The sequence below is a fragment of the Mytilus californianus genome, unplaced genomic scaffold (assembly GCF_021869535.1).
Source record: "Mytilus californianus isolate M0D057914Y unplaced genomic scaffold, xbMytCali1.0.p SCAF_9, whole genome shotgun sequence".
In the NCBI taxonomy this organism is placed as follows: Eukaryota; Metazoa; Mollusca; class Bivalvia; order Mytilida; family Mytilidae; genus Mytilus; species Mytilus californianus.
This window is the reverse complement of record NW_026262745.1, coordinates 10,714,891-10,742,868: the sequence shown is the minus strand read 5'-3', so window position 1 is coordinate 10,742,868 and position 27,978 is coordinate 10,714,891. Positions and strand designations below refer to the sequence as shown.

The following is a 27,978-nucleotide window of genomic DNA, read 5'->3' as shown; positions in this document are numbered from 1 at the left end:
TGATAAAAAAATCTGAAGTTTTTAAGGTTTTGATTTAAAATATTGAATAGAACTATTGTTATGATATACTGTTATATTCTCTGGGATAATCACATACTTTGGATTCATTAATATTCATGGGATACTGATTTTCGTTGATTTTGTGGTTAGGAGAAATCTACTTATTCAGATACTCGACATACAAATTTTAAGTTACTTTGATGGACGCAAATGATGAAAACATGAAATTAATAACCTGATATAGTCTGGGCTCATACTATTGAAATGACATTTTTTTTATTTGAACCTTGATACCAACGAAAAAATAAATGAATACATGTCAGTATGAAAATGATCCTGGTTATTCTTCTGGCAGAATTCATCAGGCTTTAATACATGTATTAGATGCAATTACACAACTTCTTTACGTGTCAGACTTCAAGTCGAGTCGAGATCTTGTATACCATGTAGAACAAATTTATACTGCAAAAACAGATGATTATGAGTCTACATACATGACCAATTTTATTATATCAGATTGTATGTCAAAAATCTTTATACTATAGCTTCACAAATATTATTACTATTTTTCTAAAAAAAAAAAAAAAAAAGAAAAATTAACATTTTAGCAAAATTTATGAAGATAATGAACATGACTTGCAATTGAGAATGAAGGAATGTTGTGCAATTTACAACTGAAAATAACTACTATACTCTTGCAATATTTGTACACAATTTAGAAAGTAATAGTCCCGAGAACACAGTTATTTCGTAGTGCATTTCTTTTAGACAATAAAGCCAAATTAAAAAAATCGCACCTGCTCTATCTCAAAAAGATTTTTACAGTGTAGTGTACTACTATTGGGACAAATAATATCAAAATTATAGAAAAGTCTACCAGCTCTAACTCAAAATATTGACAATTCTATGTTAAGGGGGTCTAAAATTCAGTTTGACAGCTTCAGGCATACTAGTTTTTGACCTTTTTTAACTGGACCAAATCACTACTTTACATAAAGATTCAGCACCCAAATTTTTTTAACATGTAATTTCATCCCCTTACTTAATATTTCATGCATAAAATATAAAGAAATGAATTTGGAAAGTGTATGAAAAAAATTTGCAAGTTATACACTGTCCACACTAGGGACTATAATTTGTAGACAACGAAAACCTAAGGACGATAACTGTGTCCTCGGACCATATATACATGTATACTTTTCCAAATTGATATCATTGTGCAGCTTCAGTGCAATACAACAAACCTGAGTAATTGGGAGTCCAGGTCTTTTGGTCATAAAACTTCACTCAATACTTGGGAGTGCACCAAATCAGTATTTTGGTTAGTTGATTTCTGAGTTTGAGTATGATAATCATACTCAAAACATTTTTAAATAGCTTAAGCCCTGATATAATCTGGGCCCATACTTAACCAAGAAACCGGGCAGATCAATTGCAGATATCTTTCATGTAAATTTACAATAGCTAATAATAGAATTTATCTTCAAAATGTAACTTATGAGCCCTTATACTGTGAAAATTTTGAAAGATTAACAGTGTGTTCTTTTACATTTAGGATGACTGAAATGTTATAAACATGATAAACTACAAAATTTAACAGTTATTAACACTGAAAGCTTAGTAAAATGTTGCATTGTCTGTCAGGCAAATACTCTAATCAAATCATTTGACAAAGAGGAAGTAAATAAAAATTCTAAAACAATTCCTTCTCCTCATTAACAATGTAACTCAAGGATAAATTCAGACATAAAATTGATCTGTAAGAATTTTTGAAATATCTGATTTGAGTACCTGAGAATTGTTAAGTAAATAGGTTGTCCTTGTTCCCCATTGGTTTATCATGAAGTATGACTAGATTGAAGTAGCTATCAGAGATATTTATGGAGGATGATTACTGAGTTGTTGTAAATTATTTGGTAGTGAAAATGATGTCAAAGTGACTCTTGTAAACAATTGAGACAGTCATAAATAGTTTACATTTGTTTTGGGTAGCGTGTCCTGTGTCTTCGTTGTATCAGTGAAAAAATAATCAAGACTGTATCTTTTATTGAATAAATAGGTCATAAATTTTGTATTTTTTAAAGGATCAAATTGAGAGAAAAAATATAGTAATATATACATTACTTTAGAAAAATTTATAAAGAGAAGTTGATTAGTCAAGTTTGAATAATTTTTTTGTTGTCATTTTGATTTGACAGTTTGCTGTCCTACTGTGTAGTCTGTCCTCAGATTCACAGGTTATGAAATTCCAATTATCTGGCTGATCTCAATCAAATGTTTAACAAATCTCTGAGCCTTAAAGTGTTATAGAATATTTCTAATTATTGTATAGAGTTTGCGTTCCTCAGCTTGAGTTTATCTTGATTTCATACATTTCTTATGGAAAATGGTAAATTTGCCCTAGAATTGTATGAATGTACACATGAATGTGTAATCTTTATTGCACAAGGCAGTCATCCAACTTATCAGTTCTCAGTACAGTATGGACTTGTGGGATGTTTGTGTTTGAGGCCAAGTCATAACCTAACTGGATAATTTGGGATGATGTGACTGGCTTTTAAAAAGTTACATAACATTCCCCTATAGACTTAACAGATAAGTGTTTTGGTGCATGTACATTCAACTTTCAGAAAAATCAAATTAGAATTAACGGTAGCCAACTGCTCTGACTGTAAATCTCTATAAACTAGCTGCATTTTCTCAAATTAACAGTAGCCAACTGCTCTGACTGTCAATCTCTAAACTTAAGCTGCATTTTCTCAAATTAACAGTAGCCAACTGCTCTGACTGTAAATCTCTAAACTAGCTGCATTTTCTCAACTAAAAAACTTTTAAAGTGTATACAGCTGAAAATAATGAAATTTATACTACTATTTTTTTTGGTATTCAATCAATCAATTACATGTGAACATGGTGAATAGTATGTAAAATTTAGTAAATTTTTTCAATATTTTTCAGGGAGAAAAGAAAAAGTGTTGGTCAGTTACCAGTACATTTCTATCCTATAGAAGATAATGAAGATTTGTTATGGGATGTGAAAACACCATCCAAAGCTCCAGCACCAGGAATTTCAGAGGCTATGTCTCGGATAGAAGCAAATCAAACAGAATCTGAACCGCCAAAAAGAGCTCCATTGTTATCTGCCAAAAATAGATCAGTATGTCTGTAATAAAAATAATTAAAAATATTTGAAACATTCAGCATATTGAACATTGAAAAAGCTTCCATGGATCAGTTCTTATATTCCTGTTTAAATTAGATTTGCAAAGATGTTTATGATGTTATAGTTAAGTAAAATTCTACCTTCCATGCAAGTACAGTGATTTTATTTGTGTGGTAAGTCTGCATATCATTGACATAACTCATTGGATGAAAGGAATTACAAGCCAGCTTTGTATACGATCATGGAAACATTATAAGGCCATGAGTACTTGTTTTCGCAGGCTGCATAGATTAAAAAAATTTTTGGCTTCAACATGAATTTTTTTTATAGTACATTATAAAATTTGAAGGTGTAGGAATCATAAAACTTCATGCTATTGTTTGCAATAAATCATACATTAGTGCAGACAAAAATGCACTTAAATTTGTTAAACCATGCTTGGAATGCATAGCAGTAAATTTTGATTACCCTACGTAAATGGCTAGAATGTCTTTATTTGATATAACATGCTATGTTCCATAATATTCTGGTATTCAATCAGTATTTTTCCTAACAGAAAATGTGCCTTTCTGAAAAAAAGAACCCTAATCATGCTAATAGCTATAATGGAGAACAAAAATTTTTTTTTATGAATTATAATTTTTCTTCATAATCTTTCAGCCATGGCGTTGTTTGTTTATTTTCGACTTATGAGTTTGAATGTCCCTTTGATATCTTTCACCTCTCTCCTACAGAAATAACTATACATAAATTTATACATATATCTATAGTGCTTCCTCGTTATACAGCCCTTTAAAATGGGGGTCTCTCACACACATAGTATCTTTGGAATGATCCTTATTTTACTGTTTTTAGAAGCTTTAGTAAGAAATCTGTTGTTTTCGAGGATTCAAATTAAGTAGTTTAGTTGAAATATAGAAATAGGAAGATGTGGTGTGAAGTCAGCCTTCAACAATGAGAAAAAACCCATACTGCATAGAAAGCTATAAAAGGCCCAAAAACTTTTGAAATTCTACATTATATCTTAAGGTTGGAAAGGTCCTACATTCAAGTGGCTTATTCATGTCATTGGTAACAAAATAAGACCAAGTTGAGCATTTATATTTGATGAATTATGTTATAGAAATCTATGGGCAGTGCATTCACAGGATCAGGAGTGTCTATATTGACTGACAGAGACAAGGAAGAGAAGCATACATCTTATAAATCAAAAACAGAAAACAGAAGTAGTCGGACATTAGACGAAAATCATAATGCTGAAAAACCACCAAATCAAAGTGCAAGAAGATTATCTAATAAATTCAGTAGTATGTTGAAAAGTTTTGAAAGTAAGGAAGATAATGATACATCAAAGGTGTATGAAAAACCACCAAGAAAAACATTTGAATTCAGTGTTGACTCCAAATCGGATAAATTTAAGGATCCTAAAATTTTAGATACACAAACTGCTAGATCCACATTACAGCCGAAAAAGAAGGCAGAGCCAACTAGACCGAGGGTAAGATTTTGTTTGTCTCCTTTTATAATTGTTTGGTATTAAATAATTGAAAACATGGTAAATAAGTTGACAGAAGTTGACCTATGAGAAATTGAAACGTATATAGTTACATGTATCACCTAATAAATAAATTGTCCTTTATACACTGATAAACACGTAACAATGGTGGCAGGTCAATTATGTAATCATTGTCTGCTTCGGCATCAGATTTACGAGTGGTGTAAAATTACACATTATGCAATTAATCAACAAATAAATAGAACAGTAGTCACACTAAAAACTTTTAAGTATGTTCTTTTCCAACAATAATCACTGAACAGTAGATGATCTGTGATGGAAACTCATTTATGGTATTGCCATGCATGTAGTGTATTTTGTATGTTTTTTTAGGGCATTTTTTATTGCAGTTGTTGAACAATGAGCAAAAGTATGAGATTAATTATTGCAATCCCATTAAATGTTGCATACAAATTATGCTCTCCAAATTTTGAATACAAGGTTGCCGAAATTATCCCCTCTATTTTCTAGATATCAAAAACATCGCAAAAATTTTTGAATTTACAGTTCTTAATGCATTATAGGCTTATGTTAAAGCTTTCTTTACAGATCATTGATATTGTAGCCAGTCACCTCAGTGGACTGGATGTTAAGCAAAGAAGAACCAGTTATTTACAGGGTTAATCATTATTCAGTGAAACAGTTAATTTACAAATATCTGAAAAGGGAATACATAATTTTCACTATATAGAGTTTGTTAAACCTTTGTAGTTAGTTCAGTTGATGACTGTGTTTAGTATATTGAACAATAGTAACATTGTTATATCACAGTTGTGAAAAATATCCTGCAGAGATGGGATTAAAATTTTAAATCTTGAATCGAAACAAGTATCACGAGTATGTTATACATATGAAATAGGTTAAGCCAAATTTATCCACCCATCTAATCTAAACATTTTTGGATGTTTGTGTTTTGACCAATTTGTTTATGATTTAATTGAAACAATGCCAAATAACTCTTTGGAAATTCTTGATCCTTGTTCCAGATTATTTTATAACTGACACATTTAATTGAAGTGTGATGTCAAAATGCTTACTGGATAGAACTGTGTTCTCTGGAATGTTGATCTGATTAGGGAACCAGATTGATCAAGCCTGGATTGTTTTTGTGGGTGCAAACATTATACACAAGCATGCCAAATATGGAAGTGTTTTTAGCCTCTAAGATGTTTTAATATCATTTATGTTCCCTGTTTGGGTAAATTTGCAAAATGGTATCATTTCAAGCTGTTGTTTTTCAGAATTATATTGAAAAGGATATTAAAATAAAGCAAAAGGCACACAATCCAAAAGGTTTTGGAATAACTGTTATTGGTGGACAAGACAAGAAACAGCCAGTGATTATTGATAAAGTTAACTTAGGTAGGTAAAGAATACTGACAGGGCACTAGTTTTGTTTTGAAAATAGCTGAATCAGCAAATCTTTTTTTTTGTCAGAAAAAATATTTGGACTTTGTAAGTTTGTTTGTATGTTATTAAAGACATTATTTACTTATTGTCATGTTATAATTGTTTGTCACCACTTTTACTATTTCTTCTGTTGAATTAAAAAAATTCCCATTTGACACAAGAAAGCATTACTCCTTCCACCAGATCTTATTGTGTTTAAGTTAGGCTGACCATTATAAAAGGACATTTAAAACATTTTCACATGTAAATAGTGTTTTGATACAATATTTGTATTCATGAAATCTTTCTGGTTGGAGGGTAAGACTTGAGCCAATAATTGGTGGAGGCAATGCATACAAAGACCTGGGGATCTATTTACAAAAAGTCTTACAAATAAAAAATATGTGTATGTCATGATCATTTCAGTATAACTTACGACTGATTTTAATCGTAAGATTTTTTGTTAAAAGAGTTGCAGATGATTAAATTTTGATTTTGTGCATTGAAATTTAATTACTGTGGATTCATTGATATTAAAGGGATACCAGTTTTCGTTGATTTCCTGAGTAGAGAAAAACTGCAAATTTAAATACTTGATGAAATACAAATTTATTTAAACTTTTATAAGAGCAAATGATGAAACCAAAAATTGAGATACATCCCTTTGAAATATCAAATATTTCTCCAACCACAAAATTTGATTTCAACAAATATGAATCCTCAGTCATGATAGTTTTATACTATTTAAGTACATATTCATTGCCTCATTTTGTTTCATCATGTTCCATCATGACCATCATGGTCATAATCACTAGCATCCAACATCATCCCTTCCTGTTCATTGACATTATATCATATCTTAATAGTTAATCTAAACCATTTCTGTTTTCATATACCGTGATGTAAGACATTTTAGAAGAACAAATTGACTGATGTTTTTTTTTAAAAGTACTGAGAGTGCCCTTTTTGGCTACTTTATGTCTTATCTAGATTGGTAATCTGTTTATTTTATAGTTTTTTCTTTTTAGAAATTTATTTGATGCCTTTTTAGCACTGACCTTATCTCTTTCCTCGTTAAAATTTTGATGGCTTTATTTAATTATTTTTAATGTAGGTTATAGATAGTATCATATAAAGTTATTTTTTTTGTATTTAAAAAAAAAATTTGAATAATGATTTCAAGCTCATTTTTGTAAATGGATAAGAAAAGTGTAAAAGGACATCTTTTATATCAACCTTTTAATATTTTTATCTATCTATTGTCCTGGCTTAGGGGTAAAGGTAGACATTTTTTTTTATAAGAAAAAGCTTTTCAATAATTTTTTGTTAGTTTTTTCTTTTAAAATAGTTTACTCATTTACTTATGCTGCATCATGTACATTTTTCGCCAAAGGTGAAGAAACTGATAATCCATTAGAAAAATATTTCATTGGAGCCTTTGTGTCATCATAACATTTTTAAAAACACATAAACACTGATTAATTTGTTTGATTATGGTATCTTAAGACGGACAAAAATAAGTGAACACCCTATTTAACCCTAGTTTGCATATATATAGGTATTTAAGGGATTTGACATTTGATGGAAACTCAAGCTTTGCATAGTTCATGCACAAGTAAATTTTGTATGATTTTGTTATTTGCTCTTAAGATTAAAAGCCAAGACCTAAATGATAAAAAGTAAGATAGTTTTCTGATTAACAGAGGAGTTATAAAAAAAGCTTGAAAAGTTATTAATTAATTGATATTTTACTAAAACGTATTTATAATAGAGACAGAAAAAGTTCAATGTCATTTTAAGTAAGACACGGTCTAGTAAAGTGTCTATAGTAAAGATATTAATTAAGATTTTCAACAAGAAACTATGGCTTAAGACAAACAGGAAAATTATTGCTTTTAAAAAATATAGTTATAAAAGGATATTAATTTGTTCTTAGGGGCAATAGGTGACTTTCTCCTACTGGACAGAATATTTGTCTGACATATTTACGAGTAAATTATGACTACCTTATGGCATAAACATTGCATATGAGTGTTAATAATAGATCATACATAATTAAGTACTAGGTACATAGGACCAAGACATGTCACTTGTCTTCTCAAACAATATATCTACAGTATATAACTGACATACAAATATAACAGCAAAAAACGAAAGAATTTCCATGTCTTTTTTTTCTTTCTCAAAAACATGTCAATATTATTAATAAAGGTCATTTGCAAGGTTAATAATGACTTTTCCTGGTATGTTTGCACTACTTTTTGAGTCATGGTATGGATATTACTAGACAAGGGGTGCCTCTTTGGGAAAAAATAAGTTGTAAGCACCTTGTTTTAATGAAAAAAAGAACGTATAAGATACAGAATGTACCAGAATCTAAAATAACTTCTATCTTTGAAAATGTTCCTGGCTTATATAGACTATACCTCACCCCATTCCAAGTTCATTTCAGTCTAACCCCATATTCTTCCTGCAACTTAAGTACAGCATTCCCAGTTCATTACAGACACATCCACATTATGCCTGCAACCTAAATACAGCCTTATGGGTCTGCATTAGGAGGGGATCTTCATTTTCATATTCTCTAATATTTTAGGCCATTTTTCTCTAATCTGTATATTTTGTTTATTATTGTCTATTCCTTCATATTTTAGCCCCCCTTATTATCCATTCTTTATTTGTTTTGGTCCACTTTTTTTTTAATTCTTTGTTATTTTGTGCCCATTATTCTCCTTTCTGCAAACCCCATTCATGCCCTCTTATAGATCATGCTCTGTGTATGATTTTAGATGAATCCCAAAAATCTTTTCCTCATTTATGATATCATACATGTATTTATCATTGTCATTTCATTATTCAAAACAGATTCAGGTGTTTCTATATTTATAGATGGTGAGTAGACATAGTTACCAACACTGGTAACTAAGGTGAAGGGTCACAGGGCACAACCACACTTTTTTAGGTCACTTTAATAACACCTGACTATGCTCAAACTAACAGTTTTTATTTGAAATATTTTTTTAAAGCCAGTTTGAAACAAGGAATAAATTTCAATCTTTTTTGAAACAAGGAATATATTTCAATCTTTTAGAAACACATTTGTCTTATATATTCTGAAGGTTCATATTTTCTTCTATAGATCATTTAAAATTCTACTTCTTTCATGACTGTTATCTTTCAAGGTCAAACTTGTTTACATGTAAACCTGAAACATACATTACAATAAATAATGGCATAGTTTGTTATTTATCACCTAACTTCTGGCTAAAACACATTGTAACATTACACCATTTATAATAATACTTGTCAAGCTAATTTGTATTAATCTTAGGAAATATTTATATACATTATATTTTCTGTTTCATATTTTGTCCTATTTATTAACTGTGTACCACCCCATAACACATGTCATATTTATAACATTTATCTGTCTGTTAATAATATTTTTCGGTCATATTACATTTTTCGGTCATATTACATTTTTCATGCATATTTGTTCATAAACCATAACATACAAATGTAAAACCGGTTTCTAAATGAATAAAAGAAGAAGTTATAGGTAAATATGTCAACGAATACAGCAACCCAACAAAGCAAATAAACAAAAGACATCCAGGGGTCAACATACATTATATTCATCTATCTGTATAACTGATGAAAAATGCCTATCTCAAGCATGGGAAAATTTCCCGACATAATGTAATATGAACTGATATATGCAAGCCTTGCATATAAAACTTCAAATCAAGCACATAAACTTAGAAATTAAACAGTATTCCATCCTTGTAAATTGAAGACCTGCCTAATCCACACTTTTATGAAAACACTGAATGATACTTAATATTCTAAAATTAGTTGGAATGTATGGAATTAAATTCCTAGAAGAATAAAATTAGGTTGGTTTTCATTTAGTTTAAATATCTGAAAACATTTTTTTCTTCTATCTATCTTTAATATCTAACATGCTAACTTTTTCATTCATTTTCCTTTTTATTCTCTTCATATTTCTACAATAGACTTCTCTCTGTTGGAAAAGTTCAGCAAGTTCATTGTACTGTTTCTGTTTAAGATATGTCGTAATTAACATTACACATAGGGTGATCTTTATTTATATAATATGCATACATACCTTTAGTATTCTTCTTGTTACTTTTATACAGATATTTATACTGTTATTATGCTATTATTTGGCATGCATTTTGGTACTGAGCATAGCAAAAGTTAAGCTAGCATATTAATGGCATTGATATCATAGGTTGTACTATCAGTTATGTCGTCAGTGACATTCAATTTAATAATGATCACAATCATCATGGATAGGAAAAATATTTTTCATGTCTGGTTGAATATATTCCTCCCCTCTGCTTGAAGAGAAAGATTTTAATAATAGAATTATGTAAGAATTATAACTATTTGGCAAGTGACAACATATATTTAACACATATATTAGTACACACATTTTAATTAAATATTTTCTTCTTTTTAGGTAGTGCTGCAGATGTATGTGAAGTACAAGCCAAAGACGAAATCATTTCTGTAAATAACCGTGATATCGGCATCATGACACAAGCCATGGTTCGTAAGGTCATTGATGATGCTAACAAGAAAGGAGAGTTAGAAATCCGTGTTAGGAGATATAACGCAGGTTTGTTACTAATGACACATGTATGGATGATGTTTGAAATGATGTTTTACTTGATAACAAAATTTAAATTGAAATCAGTAACAAAATTCCTCAAATTCTTTAAAATTTTCAAATATTTCAGCTTCAGGACATTGATTTGTGTTGAAGACCGTACTTTGACCTATAATGGTTTACTTTTATAAATTTTGATTTGGATGGAGAGTTGTCTCATTGGCACTCATACCACATCTTCTTATATCTAATTACAGATATTATTGAATTGAAAAATATATAATACAAAAACAAAACAGAAAACGGTTACCGTATGAAAAAAACACCAAATGTTTTGACAAATACTTGTAGTTACTGAAACCAAGCAAGAACTTAAGGGGATGGATGATAAAACATTACACCAGTGTTAACTTATCTTCTCTCAACAGGCCAAACTGTAGCCTTTGAATTTTACTAATAACTAATTTTATATAAACATTTTGTATCAATATTGCTCAGCTGAAACAAACTTCTTGGGATGACTTTAGTGAAATTTGGGTTTCAACACCTGGTATTAACAGCTCTCCATAGTTTAAAATAGAATCATCCAGTTGCAAAATAATTTGTGCATGGAAGAGATGTGGAAAAACTTCATATAGACAGCAAACCAACAACAAATAAACTATGAAAGAAAAATCAGTTTGTCAATTTCTCACTAATGTAATAAAAAACTAGAGGCTCTAAAGAGCCTGTGTCGCTCACCTTGGTCTATGTGCACATTAAACAAAGGACACAGATGGATTCATGACAAAATTGTGTTTTGGTGATGGTGATGTGTTTGTAGATCTTACTTTACTGAACATTCTTGCTCCTTACTATTATCTCTATCTATAATGAACTTGGCCCAGTAGTTACAGTGGAAAATATTTTGCAAAAATTTACAAAAATTTACAAAATTTATGAAAATTGTAAAAAATTGACTATAAAGGGCAATAACTCCTTAAGGGGTCAATTGACAATTTTGGTCATGTTGACTTATTTGTAGATCTTACTTTGCTGTACATTATTGCTGTTTACAGTTTATCTCTATCTATAATAATATTCAAGATAATAACCAAAAGCTGCAAAATTTTCTTAAAATTACCAATTCAAGGGCAGCAACCCAACAACGTGTTGCCTAATTGGTCTGAAAATTTCAGGGCAGATAGATCTTGACCTAATGAACAATTTTATCCTCGTCAGATTTGCTCTCAATGCTTTGGTTTCAGAGATATTAGCCAAAAACTGCTTTTTACCCTATGTACTATTTTTTAGCCATGTCGGCCATCTTGGTTTGCGGGCGGGGTCATCGGACACATTTTTAAAGGCAGTGCTTTAATGCCTTTCTAGTTGCCGGGTTAATCCTTCCTTTTGCGATATCCAACTTATCTACGTGGGGGGTCATTAGGCTCCAAGTAGATCCGGAAATGTTGAATTCTCTCCTCTTCTTATTGTGATATAAAATGTTTTTTGTTTCATTTCATTTACATTGGTAAATAGAGAAACGATCATTGTGTTTTGTTAGTTTTAAAAACTTTTGATATATTTGTATTTTGCATTATAAGCAGTCAACCGATTGACAAACTAGAATTATTTGAATTCCGTGTGGAAAGAGCTCGGGTTAATTTCGATTGTTATCTGCAATCTAGATGTTTATAAATCATTTCAGTCGTTGATATAATAATTAAGAGTCGACTGAACATTAATTATATTATACAATTTAAAGCGCATTTCTGTCTATGCACGTGAACCCGTCTAACGTTATTGTTATTTCGCAGTTATATAAAGTAGCAAATTATCGTTCCTGAATAGGTGGCGCCGTGGTAGCCGATCCTGTTCCTCAACTTCCGGTTTCTGCACTGTGCAACTATTTCAGTTACATTTTTAATTAACGATGCCAAGTACTGGTTGTTGTGTCCCTGGATGTCATTTAAGAGGAGGACATGCATTTCCAAATGACTTAAAAAGAAGGAAAAGTTGGATCAACGCCATGGCCCAAACGCAGATTGGACGAGAACACGATGAAATCGTGGAGTCCATCTCAATCAGCTGTTGTTTGCAAGGCACATTTTACTGAAAAAGACTACGTGCAGGAAACTATTCATGGTAAAACTCTATTTTCTTTTTGAAATATATAGTTATATATGTAATCGCCATGCGATTAAATCAAAGTATGTTTACAACCGCAATTATCGTTTTAGAATAAAAGGGGGTGGTTAATTCAAGACGTCATAATTTTTTGGATTACGATTCAATGTGATCTGTGTGAGATTTTTTGGTGATTGCTACAATTATAATGATTTCTTACAAGAGGTATATCATACTGAGAATTATTTTTAGCAGTAATTATGCTAATGTAGTAATGACAGGAATGCATAAGCTATGCCTCATAGACTTTCTTGAAAAACATCAATGACAATGTTAACAGGAACAAAACAGTGACATGCTCTCATCTATATTATAGTTATTTAGGTACAGACAATGTATGTTTGTTGCATAAGTCTCTCATTGTTTGTTCTTTGGATTTACATAACATACATTGAATCAGGCAAACATAGTTTTATCCAGATTGTAATGAATAAATCTAGTTAATATTTCGCCAGGTAATACAAAGTATACATTGCTAATGGAAGTTCATTTAATTATAAAAAAACTAATGTTTTATAACCTTTTTCAGGGCGCAAACCCACCATACAGAGACTTAAGTCTACTGCCATTCCCAGCCTATTTTCCTGGACCAAGCAAGAGACTTAATCGTCCGCAAAAAGAAAAATCAGGGCAGTTTCCTGTGAAAACAAAAGAACTAAACTTGATGAATATTGTAGTAGAAATCTAGAGGAAAGTTTTGATTGTAAAGTTGGTTTTCCTGAAGAAGTCATTCATACTGCAGAAAGGATTTATGACTGTCCACCACCAACTGCCGAGCTAATGTTGAGCTTCCAAGATGGAATTACGCAAACACCATCAATGTCTATGTTTTCAGCAGAGAATTTTGAAATGAAGACACGTGACACAGCTATGCATTTTTATACCGGTTTAGAGTTGTATACTAAATTTTTATTTGTTTTGACCACACTTTGTCCAACAGCACATTGTTTGAGATACATATATTTTCAAATTGATAGGGTGTCAGTTGAAAATCAGTTTTTTTATGACTTTGATGAAATTGAGGCATTATACAACCAACTTTGAACTTTCTAGATTCTAGATTGAATCTAGTGTTAAGAATATTGTGTATACATGGATTGTTTTTATGCCTAAACAGTGGTGTGAGGCTAACACTTGGCCATCTAGTGGTTTAGTCAGGCATTTTTCGCCATCCAACTTCAAATTAAAGTTTCCTACGACTTGGATTATTATTGACAGCACAGAATATCCCGTGATAAAACCTAAAGCTCCTAGAGCTCAGGCAACCTTTTCATCATATAAAAACAGAAACACTAAAAATACTTGTATGTTCAACGCCTGGTGGTTTAGTCAACTATGTCTCTAATGCATATGTTGGTTCTACCAGTGACTATGAAATAGTTGAAAGATGTAGAATACAAAATGTAGTTCAATTATGTGATCCAGGTGACAGTGTGATGGCAGACAAAGGTTTAAATGTGCAAGATTTGTTTGCTAACTTTTTTCAAAAAATGAAACAGAATTAGTTCCAAAACTCTTATACGGGATAGAAAAGTCTCCAATTAACATGTGCACATAGAGTGAATTATTGGACTTGGCAAAACATACAAAATTCTCACAATCTTATGAATGGAACTGAAACAAAACTTTCATCTGAAATAACATTTAGTTGTTTTATGTTGTGTAATTTTAGAACTTGTATTGTGCCAAAGGATGCAGAAATAAAAGTGACGCAATGAATTTTGTTCTGATATATATATATTTATAATTACATGCACATGTAAATTGTAATGCATATAAAAATAAGGAGATGTGGTATGATATTCAGTGAGTTTATCGAACTAAAGTGCATAAGAAATGGGTTTAAGCAGTTACAGGTGTTACTGTCACTGTACAGTCTCCAATAATGAGAAAAACTTGTACCGTGTAAAAAATTTCAGAGATCTTACCACTAAGTTTTGTTGTCTCACCTTGACTTTGATGAATTGTTTATATCTGTTGATGTAAATATAAAAAAGAAGATGTGGTATGATTGCCAATGAGACAACTCTCTACAAGAGACCAAATGATACAGAAATTAACAGCTATAGGTCACAGTATGGCCTTCAACAATGAGCAAAGCCCATACCGCACAGTCAGCTATAAAAAGCCCCGAAATGACAATGTAAAACAATTCAAACAAGAAAACTAACGGCCTAATTTATGTACAAAAAATGAACGAATATAACAAATATGCAACACATAAACAAACGACAACCACTGAATTACAGGCTCCTGACATGGGACAGGCACATACATGTACATACAGAATGTGTCGGGGTTAAACATGTTAGCGGGATCCCAACCTTCCCCCTAACCTGGGACAGTGGTGTAACAGTACAATATAAGAACAAACTATAAAAATCAGTTGAAAGAGGCTTAACTCATCAGATGGATAAATACAAATACAAGTGGACGTGGTCGGGTAGTTGTACATCCAAACAACAAAAAGACACTAAGTACAGATCTGAGAGTACTCGCAGTTACTGACAGCTAGTTCAAAGCCACTAACAACTGATAAAAAAATCTTGCATCTAAGACTAAATTATCAATCCGTAAGCTCCCTTTAGAATTTTATAAATTTTAGATTTTACATTTCTGAGTTATGGGGTTTTATTGGGATTTTCCAGTTTTTGTCGAGCCTGCGACTTTTGTCGCAGAAAGCTCGACATAGGGATAGTGATGTGGCAGCGGCGGCATTAGCTAACTTCTTAAAAGCTTTATATTTTAGAAGGTGGAAGACCTGGCTGCTTCATACTTTGTATATGGATACCTCGTGTTAGGAAGTTTCCGTCAGCCACATGTCCAAAGACCTTGACCTCATTTTCATGGTTTAGTGACTACTTGAAAAAAAAGTTAACATTTTTTGTAATGTTAAATTCTCTCTTATTATAAGTAGTAGGATAACTATGTTTGGTATGTGCGTACCTTGCAAGGTCCTCATGCCCGTCAGACAGTTTTCACTTGACCTCGACCTCATTTCATGGATCAGTGAACAAGGTTAAGTTTTGGTGGTCAAGTCCATATCTCAGATACTATAAGCAATAGGTCAAGTATATTCGGTGTATGGAAGGACTGTAAGGTGTACATGTCCAACTGGCAGGTGTCATCTGACCTTGACCTCATTTTCATGGTTCAGTGGTTATAGTTAAGTTTTTGTGTTTTGGTCTGTTTTTCTTATACTGTATGCAATAGGTCTACTATATTTGGTGTATGGAATGATTGTAAGATGTACATGTCTAGCTGGCAGGTGTCATTTGACCTTGACCTCATTTTCATGGTTCAGTGGTCAAAGTTAAGATTTTGAGTTTTGGTCTTTTTTTCTAATACTCTATGCAATAGGTCAACTATATTTGGTGTATGGAAATATTTTATGATCTTTATGTCAGTCGTGCAGGTTTTATTTGACCTTGACCTCATTTTCACAGTTCATTGCTCTGTTAAGTTTTTGTGTTTTGGTCTGTTTTTCTTAAACTATAAGCAATAGGTCAACTATATTTGTTGTACAGTACAACCTGTGACTTCCTCTTAGTTATGTCCACCCTCTTGTATGGTCACCATCGAATGGTGGCCATTAATTGGGGTATTAAATCTTGAGATGTTGGCCATTTATTGGGGTCATAAAACATAGGTTAATGTTTTATCTAATTATATTACCTGTTGAAATCAATCAGGGTTGAAGTTTTCAGTTTGTATGTTTCATTAAAATTTACCTGTACAGGTAACTCAGGTTTCTTCTCAAATTGACATATCACCTTTTCTTTAAAATGTAGAATAGAATGTTGTTTTAGTCTTTGTTAATTCATATCATATGTTGATTTTTCTGTCTTTATATTTACATATTTTCCTTTTTTTATAATGTTATTTTTTATTTTTTATTTGTTTTTTTGCTTCTTATTCTTTTTATTTCTTCTTGGAAAGAATCTTGAGTAGAAATGGCAAAAATTCAAAGATAAATTAAGTTATTGACTAGCATTTGAAAATATAACAGAGAATCCTTTAAATTATTTTTACAGTAAAAAAAAGTTATTGTACATGATGTACATGGTATCTGAGACTACTATAACGTTATAGTAGTCTCAGATGGTATTCAATTGTTTGTTTGCATTATTAAATGAATTATTATTAATTATAACTTATAATCATGCAAATGATATGTTTTAAGGAACCATGAAGCAAGTAATTTAACAAACCTGTTTCTTAACTAATTAAATTATCAATATCATGAATATCAATCCTTTTACAATAAATTTTGTTAACAAAGTTGTACAATCTATTTTCACGATTATTATTCAGGAAAACTAAAAATATCATTATATGGTATAGGAATAAACTATTTTTGTTTATCTTTTTATATTTTTCCAAATCTCAAAACTGGAGTTGTGCATGATGAATCACTAGAGACTTAAATTTTCCAAATGGCTACCTAGTTATCATCAAATTTTGATATACCGGTATGCTAATCATAATGAAAATGTTCTTATCTCTATATTGATCTGAATAAAGTAAATCTTATGAAAAGAAATTATTTAAAGAAAAAATTGTCTTGCTTTTTGTCGAGCCTGCGACTTTTGTCGCAGAAAGCTCGACATAGGGATAGTGATCCGGCGGCGGCGTTGGCGTTAGCTCACTTCTTAAAAGCTTTATATTTTAGAAGGTGGAAGAGCTGGATGCTTCATACTTTGTATATGGATGCCTCATGTTACGAAGTTTCCGTCAGTCACATGTCCAATGTCCTTGACCTCATTTTCATGGTTCAGTGACTACTTGAAAAAAAAGTTAAGATTTTTTGTAATGTTAAATTCTCTCTTATTATAAGTAATAGGATAACTATATTTGGTATGTGCGTACCTTGCAAGGTCCTCATGCCTGTCAGACAGTTTTCACTTGACCTCGACCTCATTTCATGGATCAGTGAACAAGGTTAAGTTTTGGTGGTCAAGTCCATATCTCAGATACTATAAGCAATAGGTCTAGTATATTCGGTGTATGGAAGGACTGTAAGGTGTACATGTCCAACTGGCAGGTGTCATCTGACCTTGACCTCATTTTCATGGTTCAGTGGATATAGTTAAGTTTTTGTGTTTTGGTCTGTTTTTCTTATACTGTATGTAATAGGTATACTATATTTGGTGTATGGAATGATTCTAAGGTGTACATGTCTAGCTGGCAGATGTCATCTGACCTTGACCTCATTTTCATGGTTCAGTGGTCAAAGTTAAGTTTTTGAGTTTTGGTCTTTTTTTCTAATACTATATGCAATAGTTCAACTATATTTGGTGTATGGAAATATTTTATGATCTATATGTCAGTCATGCAGGTTTTATTTGACCTTGACCTCATTTTCATGGTTCAGTGGTTATAGTTAAGTTTTTGTGTTTTGGTCTGTTTTTCTTATACTGTATGCAATAGGTATACTATATTTGGTGTATGGAATGATTTTAAGGTGTACATGTCTAGCTGGCAGATGTCATCTGACCTTGACCACATTTTCATGGTTCAGTGGTCAAAGTTAAGTTTTTGAGTTTTGGTCTATTACTATATGCAATAGTTCAACTATATTTGGTGTATGGAAATATTTTATGATCTATATGTCAGTCACACAGGTTTTATTTGACCTTGACCTCATTTTCAAGGTTCATTGATCAGTGTTAAGTTATTGTGTTTTGGTCTGTTTTTCTTAAACTATTAGCAATAGGTCAACTATATTTGTTGTATGGAAGAATTGTTAGCTGTACATGCCTGCCTAGCATGGTTCATCTGACCTTGACCTCATTTTCATGGTTCATTGGTCAATGTTTAGTTTACTTGGTTAATGTTAAGTTTATGTGACAGTTGTAATAAAGCTTTATATTTAGGACTATCAACATAATATCAATGATTAGTAAAGAAGGCGAGACATTTCAGTGTGTGCACTCTTGTTGAAACAATTGTAAACTTATCAAATATGTTATCTCAGTTTGGCTAATTTTGTCAGTTAACAGGCAAAATTTGTCTCCAGTAAAAATAAAGTACACTTCTATATAGATTATAACATTTTTATGGTCTATTAATTAAATCACTTTTTGTTCTGTGTATTATATTGTTGAAACTGCACACTGGCATATGCATGATACATATTCTTGGTATACATTTGCAAAGAATATTTCACTCAACTCAGGCCTTTTAGATAAAGTTAATAATTGCAGGGACTTGAATGAATTATATTCATTAAAGCCCTTGATTAAAAATAAATTTAAAGAAAAAAAATAAGAATATTTTTGAAAATAAAATAAAAGCTCATGATGAAAACAGTAAACTCAAATGCTTCACTCAGTAAAGAATTAGTGGTCATAATTTAGAAATAGAAAATGGTGGATAAAAGTCATTATAATTAAAGGATAGAATTGTTTGTAAAATTAACATAACAACTTAGAGATAATCTATTTAAAAATTGTTTACCTTCTCATAATTATGTCTCTGACCAGTTTATGAATAAAATCTTGAATCTTATAAATAAAATCTTAACCAAGAACAAAAAGTAAAAGAAATGCTAAACCTCTATAACATGGAACATGTTTAAAATATTGGCTCCTTTATAAAAAAAAGTCATTAGAACTTAGGGCAAAACCTAATAATTTTTTCCATGTGTTTTGATTTCTTATAAAATTGTTATTTCTTTGCATTATAATGATTGTTTTTGTTGTTTTTTTTTGTCAGAAACTTGATTAAATTGTAATATTTTTATATGATAACAAAAATATTATCAAATTTTTCTGTAATGAATATTTTGAATATACATGTATTTATTCAATAGAGAAATAATGAATTGCCTATATATATATATAGCTAAATTTTATTAGAATAAGTCCTAAAGATCATCTTAAACATTTGTTAAACCATGTTAAATGCAGTAAGTATAAACCATTTTGATTTTAGAAAATTAATTTGAGAAACACCTTTTCAATGGAAAAAGGCAGGCATTGTGAAAGTTTGCATTATATTAGAAGATGATATTCATTTATTATTCATTTGCCAAAAAATACATGTAAAAAATAACTTAAATTGATAGAATTATTTAAAAGGTATAACATCAAAACAAACAGTCATGAGAAAATGTTTACAAAAAAAAGTTAGGAAGGTTCAACTAGATTTATTATTTCATTTTATTTTAGAATTTTCTTGTCATAATCACAGTTATTAAATTTGAAAAACACATATATTTTACCTGAGACACTGTACCTGTAAGTTATATAATTTTAACACTTCAATGCAGTCATGATTTCCCTTTATCCTTGACTAGTTTTTGATTAATAACTTGTGTATTAATTAAGCAACAGGAGGTATAATGATGGACATTTAGGGCCATCATGGTGACCATATTTTTTATGGCCACCATTAATAAGATAATGTCACAGGTAGTACTGTATGGAAGATTTGTTAGCTGTACATGCCTGCCTGGCATGGTTCATCTGACCTTGACCTCATTTTCATGGTTCATTGGTCAATGTTTAGTTTTCTTGGTTAATGTTAAGTTTATGTGACAGTTGTAATAAAGCTTTATATTAAGGACTATCAACATAATATCAGTGATTAGTAAAGAAGGCGAGACATTTCAGCGTGTGCACTGTTGTTGGACAACAACTCAAAAATGCTTTAAGAAGTTCGCATGAAACTTTGGGGAATTATTTATAGCTATTGATGTAATCTCCCTATAGATTTTCATAAATTTCAAATATGACATTGAGAAGAAATTGAACTTTATTTGTTTATAGTCTGGCAACAGATTTATTAAGTATTGCGCAACAGCACAGTTTATTGCACAACAGCAAGAAATCTTTAATTGAATATAAATTCAATTCATATAACCTATTTCAAGTTCTTTGACTACATTTATTCAGAAACTATAATTTGTCAAATATTTAATTACAATCCAAATTCAGACCTGTATCAAGCTTGAATATTGTGTCCATTTTTGCCCCAACTGTTCAAGGTTGGACCTCTGCGGGTGTATCCAGCTGAGCTCAGCGAATCAGTTTATTTCTTAATTAAGAACTCCTTTTTTCATTCATAAATTACTTGAAACTTGGAAATATAATTTTGCTTGGAGTTGTAGTTTCTTAAAAAGTATTGTCATTGAAAGAGTTGACATGTTGCAATGTACATTTATTCTACATAGTTCTATGGTACCATATCAAAAGTTTATATAAAAGAAAGAAGTCAAAGGTTTCCCATCACAGTTTAGTTACATCCATTTTTTTGTACCTGAGGTCGTTGAATATAGATCATTATATAAATAAGGAGATGTGTTATGATTGCCAATGAAACAACTATCATCCATACTTACCAGTAACAAACCACATTTGCAGAGTTGAATAAAATACAGTTGATAACATTTACTTATTACTAAAAAGAAAATGCCTAACTATTTTAAACAGTATTTGAATATCAATTATATGGTCATTTTTATAAACTTCCTGTTACAAAACTTTGAATTTTTCGAAAAACTAAGGATTTTCTTATCCAAGGAATAGATTACCTTAGCCGTATTTGGCACAACTTTTTGAAATTTTGGGTCCTCAATGCTCTTCAACTTTGTACTTGTTTGGCTTTATAACTATTGTAGACGAAACGCGCGTCTGGCGTATTAAATTATAATCCTGGTACCTTTGATAACTAATTTGACTATAAACATAGATAAAAAAGGTACAAACTGGACATAATGCACTAGTTCATAAACAAGTGAGAACAATCGCCTTCATATAGTGCTCAGAATATGACATTCATAAAACTTGTTCAATATCATTAGAGAACTCTAAATCTTAAATACTGAAAGCCACCTCTGATAAGTACACTGTACTATGCAAGATAATGATATAACTGGACTAAAAATACACACAACCTGTAATTAACTGCCTTTACAGCGCTTTCGCGCTTTGATTTAAACTAGATACCCTAATGATGATTGTGGACAAGTTTGGTTAAATTTGTCTTAGTAGTTTCAGAGGAGAAGATTTTTGTAAAAGATTACAAAAATTTACGAAAAATGATTAAAAATTGACTATAAAGGGCAATAACTCCTTAAGGGGTCAACTGACCATTTTGGTCAAGTTGACTTATTTGTAGATCTTACTTTGCTGAACATAATTGCTGTTTACAGTTTATCTCTATCTATAATAATATTCAAGATAATAACCAAAAACGGCAAAATTTCCTTAAAATAACCAATTCAGGGGCAGCAACCCAACAACGGGTTGTCCGATTCATCTGAAAAGTTAGGCAGATAGATCTTGACCTGATAAACAATTTTACCCCATGTCAGATTTGCTCTAAATGCTTTGGTTTCAGAGATATAAGCCAAAATCTACATTTTACCCCTATGTTCTATTTTTAGCCATGTCGGCCATCTTGGTTGGTTGGCCGGGTCACCGGACACATTTTTTAAACTAAATACCCCAATGATGATTGTGGCCAAGTTTGGTCAAATTTGGCCGAGTAGTTTCAGAGGAGAAGATTTTTGTAAAAGTTAACAGACGACGCCGGACGACGACGACGACGACGCCGACGACGACGACGGACGACGGACGACGGACGCAAAGTGATGAGAAAAGCTCACTTGGCCCTTCGGGCCAGGTGAGCTAAAAAGGAAAACTTTGTCTTATTTTGGTGGTTATTATACAACCGCAAAAATTAAAAATTTTTTGGTCGTATATTGGTATGACGTTGGCGTCGTCGTCGTCGTCGTCCGGCGTCGTCCGAAGACACATTGGTTTTCGCACTCTTACTTTAGTTTAAGTGAATGGATCTCCATGAAATTTTACCATAAGGTTCAATACCATGAAAGGAAGGTTGGGATTGATTTTGGGGGTTATGGTACCAACAGTTAAGGAATTAGGGGCCAAAAAGGGGCCAAAAATAAGCATTTTTGTAACTTCCAGACAATAACTTGTGTGTAAGTGTATGGATCTCTCTGACATTGTACCACAAGGTTCCTTATCACAAAGGAAAGGCTGTAATTGATTTTGGGGGTAATTGCCTCAAAATTTTAGGAATTAGGGGCCAAAAAAGGGGCAAAAAACAAGCATTTTTCTAGTTTCATGACAATAACTTGTGTGTAAGTGTTTGGATATTTCTGAAATTGTACTACAAGGTTCCATATCACAAAGGGAGAGCTGGAATTGAGTTTGGGGGTAATTGCCCGAAACGTTTAGGAATTGGGGGCCAAAAAGGGGCCAAAAATAAGCATTTTTCTAGTTTCCAGACAATAACTTGTGTTCAAGTGTATGGATCTCTCTGAAATTGTACTGCAAGGTACCATACCACAAAGGGAAGGCTGGGATTGAGTTTGGGGGTGATGAATCATAAGGTGGTTCAAAAAATTTCGGGGGGGGGGGGGGATTTCTTTTTTTTCTTTTTTTCATTTTTTTTTTTGTTTTAAAATTTTCCATTTTAAGTTGGTTATTTCTGATTAATATTTAAAAGCAAATAATAATGATATGGTAGGAGATACACACCAAACAGGATGTGTAAATTATTATATAATAAGTATTGTGCAATAGCAAGAAATTTTCAATTGCACAGTATTGCACAATAGCAAGAAATCTTCAACTGCACAGTATTGCGCAATAGCAAGAAATCTTCAATTGCACAGTATTGCGCAATAGCAAGAAATATCCAATAGCATAATATTGCGCAATAGCAAGAATTGTCAATTGTACAGTATTGCGCAATAGCAAGAAATATTCAATTGCACAGTATTGTGCAAAAGAAGATACTTCGTATAAATTGCTTATTTCTTGATCAATTTCAATGGGGTTTTATTCTTCAATTCTTGGGGTTCTTTAATATGCTGAATCTAACCGTGTATTAAGTTTTTGGATTTTGGGCCCCGTTTTTAAATTGGTCCACATTGAGGTCCAAAGGGTCCAAAATTTAACTTTGTTTGATTTCATCAAAAATTGAATTATTGGGGTTCTTTGATATGCCGAATCTAACCGTGTATTTAGATTCTTAATTTTTGGTTCCGTTTTCAAATTGGTCTACATTAAGGTCCAAAGGGTCCAAAATTAAACTTAGTTTGATTTTAACAAAAATTGAATTTTTAGGTTTCTTTGTTATGCTGAATCTAAACATGTATTTAGATTTTTGATTATGGGCCCAGTTTTCAAGTTGGTCCAAATCGGGGTCCAAAATTAAACTTTGTTTGATTTCAACAAAAATTGAATATATGGGGTTCTTTGATATGCTGAATCTAACCATGTATTTAGATTTTTGATTTTTGGGCCCCGTTATCAACTTTGTCCACATTGAGGTCAAAAGGGTCCAAAATTAAACTTTGTTTGATTTCATCAAAAATTGAATTCTTGGGGTTCTTTGATATGCTGAATCTAACCATGTATTTAGATTTTGGATATTGGACCATAATAGGTGAATGTCCAATTTAAAATTTTTAAGTTCTTAGACCACATTCATTCTGTGTCAGAAACCTATGCTGTGTCAAATATTTAATCACAATCCAAATTCAGAGCTGTATCAAGCTTGAATGTTGTGTCCATACTTGCCCCAACTGTTCAGGGTTCGACCTCTGCGGTCGTATCAAGCTGCGCCTTGCGGAGCATTTTATTTTTATAATTGCTATGGAATAACAAACACTAAAAGAGCTCATTGCTGGTAGATCTTACGTGAATTTATTTTATTTTTACCTATATATTTACAAAATTGTGAATGACAAAAGAGGCAATTATGTCAGACATCATGCAGTCAGTGAGGACTAATTCATACTTGATGATTAATAGAATGCATGTTGTATCTTCATACCAGTTAATTTTTTTACATAGCCTTAATTACGCCGTCTTTTCAAAACAATATGTGTAGGTGTGACTTGAAAACATGTAAATTACATGTTGAAAATATTTTAATAGCTATCCACACCTTAATGATCAATAGTAAAAGAAAGTGATGAGTTAAATACCATGTCATATTGGAATCTTGATATAAAATTATAAACATGGATTGTGGGAGATTTTTTGTCTAATGCATATAGGTTTTGTAATAGTTTGTAAATTTGACATCAGTTAACGTTTGAATTATGACATTTTATTATTCTCTCTATGTATACATGTCATGTAATTCTCTCTACTTGCATCTTAACTTTACCATGTCTATTGATTGAAAATTGAAAATTAAAAATTTGCAACTTTACAAGAATTAGTTTTACAGTTCCAATTAAAATTTGGCAAATGAAGATATACCTGTATATAGGTTGTGTACAAGTTATCATTTTGTAACACATTATAATTTGTATTTTGAATTTGTACAAATTACAATTTGTAAAAAGTGCTTGTACAAATTACAATTTGTACAAAATTTGACTAAAATTTACATATAGTTTATACAAAGGATATTTGATAATCTAACATGATAGAAAAAATGGCCTTTCATATATTTACAATAATTGTAATTGTAATTATACCCCACGCAACGAGTTGCGGAGGGTATAATGTTTTTTACCCGTCCGTCCGTCCGTCTGTCCTTCAGTCCGTCAGTCCGTCAGTCCTGTTTCTTGTCATCGCAACTCCTCTCAAACCACACAACAGAATTTCACGAAACCTTTTTAGATAATAAGGACATACTATGTAGTTGTGCATATCGACAGGAAATTGCGATTCAATTTTTTTTCTAGGAGTTACGCCCCTTTGAACTTATTTGCTTCAATGTACTACTGCAACAGTTTGTCATCGCAACTCCTCTGATACCACACAACAGAATTTCATGAAACCTTCTTAGATAATAAGGACATACTATGTAGATGTGCATATCGACAGGAAATTACGGTTCAATTTTTTTTCTAGGAGTTACGCCCCTTTGAACTTATTTGCTTCAATGTACTACTGCAACAGTTTGTCATCGCAACTCCTCTGATACCACACAACAGAATTTCATGAAACCTTTTTAGATAATAAGGACATACTATGTAGTTGTGCATATCGACAGGAAATTGCGATTCAATTTTTTTTCTAGGAGTTACGCCCCTTTGAACTTATTTGCTTCAATGTACTACTGCAACAGTTTGTCATCGCAACTCCTCTGATACCACACAACAGAATTTCATGAAACCTTTTTAGATAATAAGGACATACTATGTAGATGTGCATATCGACAGGAAATTACGGTTCAATTTTTTTTCTAGGAGTTACGCCCCTTTGAACTTATTTGCTTCAATGTACTACTGCAACAGTTTGTCATCGCAACTCCTCTGAAACCACACAACAGAATTTCATGAAACTTTGTAGATAATAAGGACATACTATGTAGATGTGAATATCAACAGGAAATAATAATTCAATTTTTTTTCTAGGCGTTACGCCCCTTTGAACTTATTTGCTTCAATGTACTTCTGCAACAGTTTGTCATCGCAACTCCTCTGAAACCACACAACATAATTTCATGAAACTTTGTAGATAATAAGGACATACTATGTACATGTGCATATTGACAGGAAATTATGACTCAATTTTTTTACTTATACAATTTTTTTTCCTTACACATATTTTATTTCTCCAATGACAATGTGGGGACGTGGGGTATGTGAGCGTGCTCACTAAGGTTCTTTAAGTTGTACAAAGTTAACATACAAAATATAATTTGTTCAATTTTATTGTACAAATTATAATTTGTACAAAATGAAAACTTTTACACAACATACACATGATATAGAAATAAGAGGATATTCTTGGTATGGTATGAGGTGGATGTAAGCAATTATAGGCAACCGTACGTACAACATTGTATGCATATCAAATAAAAGTAAAATTAGGCAAACTACTCATGAGGTAAAAATTCAGGAAAACTAATTAAAACTTGAATATATAAAAGATTCAAAATAATCCTTATAAGATTATGAGATTGTCTAAAAGGTTTATGATTGATGGAGAAACCTCTCTAACCTGTATGTAATCATTTATTGGAATCTTTTAAAATGAAGATATCAATATATATATCCTATAAAAAGTTGATTGATGAAAAGTGATATTTCAAGTGCTGCTAGAATGGAAAGAATATGGGTTCACTTAAATGGTGACTTGTATTTTGATAACTCTCTAATAGATCTTAATTTCTACAAGCAGAAAAAATATTAATATTTGAAAACTTTCAATTTTAACTTGTATTGTGACCTCAATTTAATTCTAAATACAATTGTTTGTTTTTACAGAGGACTCCGAAGAAGAAGAAGAAGAAGAAGAAGAAGACGAGGATGATGATGATGATGATGATGCTTTCCATCCTTCTATAAATTCCTCTGTAGAACCTGACACCTCCTACACTACAAAGTCAACATTCAAATCTTCACGGACATCATCTAGGGTATCCCAGTCTCCGTCAACTCCTGAAACTACACAGAGAACAAGATCATCCTATCAAACATCATCTTTATCTCGTAGAACAGAATCACCATCTTCCCAAGATTCACCACAAAGGTCACATGACCCTTCACCATCTGCTAGAACTACAGAGTCTTCCGCTACAGATGAAACACCACGGTTTGCAAGATCTACCCATGAATTCTCTGCAAGAACTAGACCATCTCCAGAGAAAACTATTGAGAGTGCTCCTCCAAAGGAGGAAGTTATAACAACAACAGTCACAAAAGTCATAGAATCCTCACCAAAGACAAATGAGATGGATACATCACTACCACCGTATCAACGAAGGAGGCAAAGGAATTATAATTTTAATTCTCAAGAAGACACTGAACCGGTATTAATTTATTAAACTGTTTACAATATGTTTTTAATAAGAACTTTCATTATATAAGTTGGGCACTGTTTTTACAGGAAGCCAAGTAAGTTCTCTTTAAATATCAGCTCTCTAGAAGTCCCTGTCTTCTCATTTGAAAAGATATTTGCCAATAGTGATTTTTTTACCCGATGATCCTGATGTACAAACATCTGTCCATCTATTCTTTTTTCCATCACACTTTCATTGTCTTTCTATGATTAGGTGAAGAGCCACATTACCAAAATATCTTGTAATTTTTTTTATTAAAGGACAAGGGTCATAAAATACATAAAT

General features: G+C 31.6%; 1 protein-coding gene and 1 long non-coding RNA gene across 4 annotated transcripts in view; both read left to right on the top strand.

The window, feature by feature from the left end:
- The window catches only part of LOC127715033 (LIM domain only protein 7-like), a 225,582-nt gene that overhangs the window by 53,130 nt on the left and 144,474 nt on the right, over positions 1-27,978 (top strand). For all 3 annotated transcript variants that reach the window (XR_007988082.1, XR_007988083.1, XM_052221051.1), the window contains exons 8-12: positions 2,959-3,157; positions 4,287-4,661; positions 5,960-6,084; positions 10,598-10,752; positions 27,119-27,663. Coding sequence is in view for 1 of the 3 variants with exons in the window: in XM_052221051.1 (XP_052077011.1) it covers positions 2,959-3,157; positions 4,287-4,661; positions 5,960-6,084; positions 10,598-10,752; positions 27,119-27,663 (1,399 nt within the window). In the remaining 2 variants the exon portion in view is untranslated. The remainder of the gene's footprint in view (positions 1-2,958; positions 3,158-4,286; positions 4,662-5,959; positions 6,085-10,597; positions 10,753-27,118; positions 27,664-27,978) is intronic.
- On the top strand, positions 12,148-14,628 carry LOC127715037 (uncharacterized). Its single transcript, XR_007988087.1, has 2 exons — positions 12,148-12,867; positions 13,439-14,628. It is a non-coding gene; the product is annotated as an uncharacterized LOC127715037 (long non-coding RNA).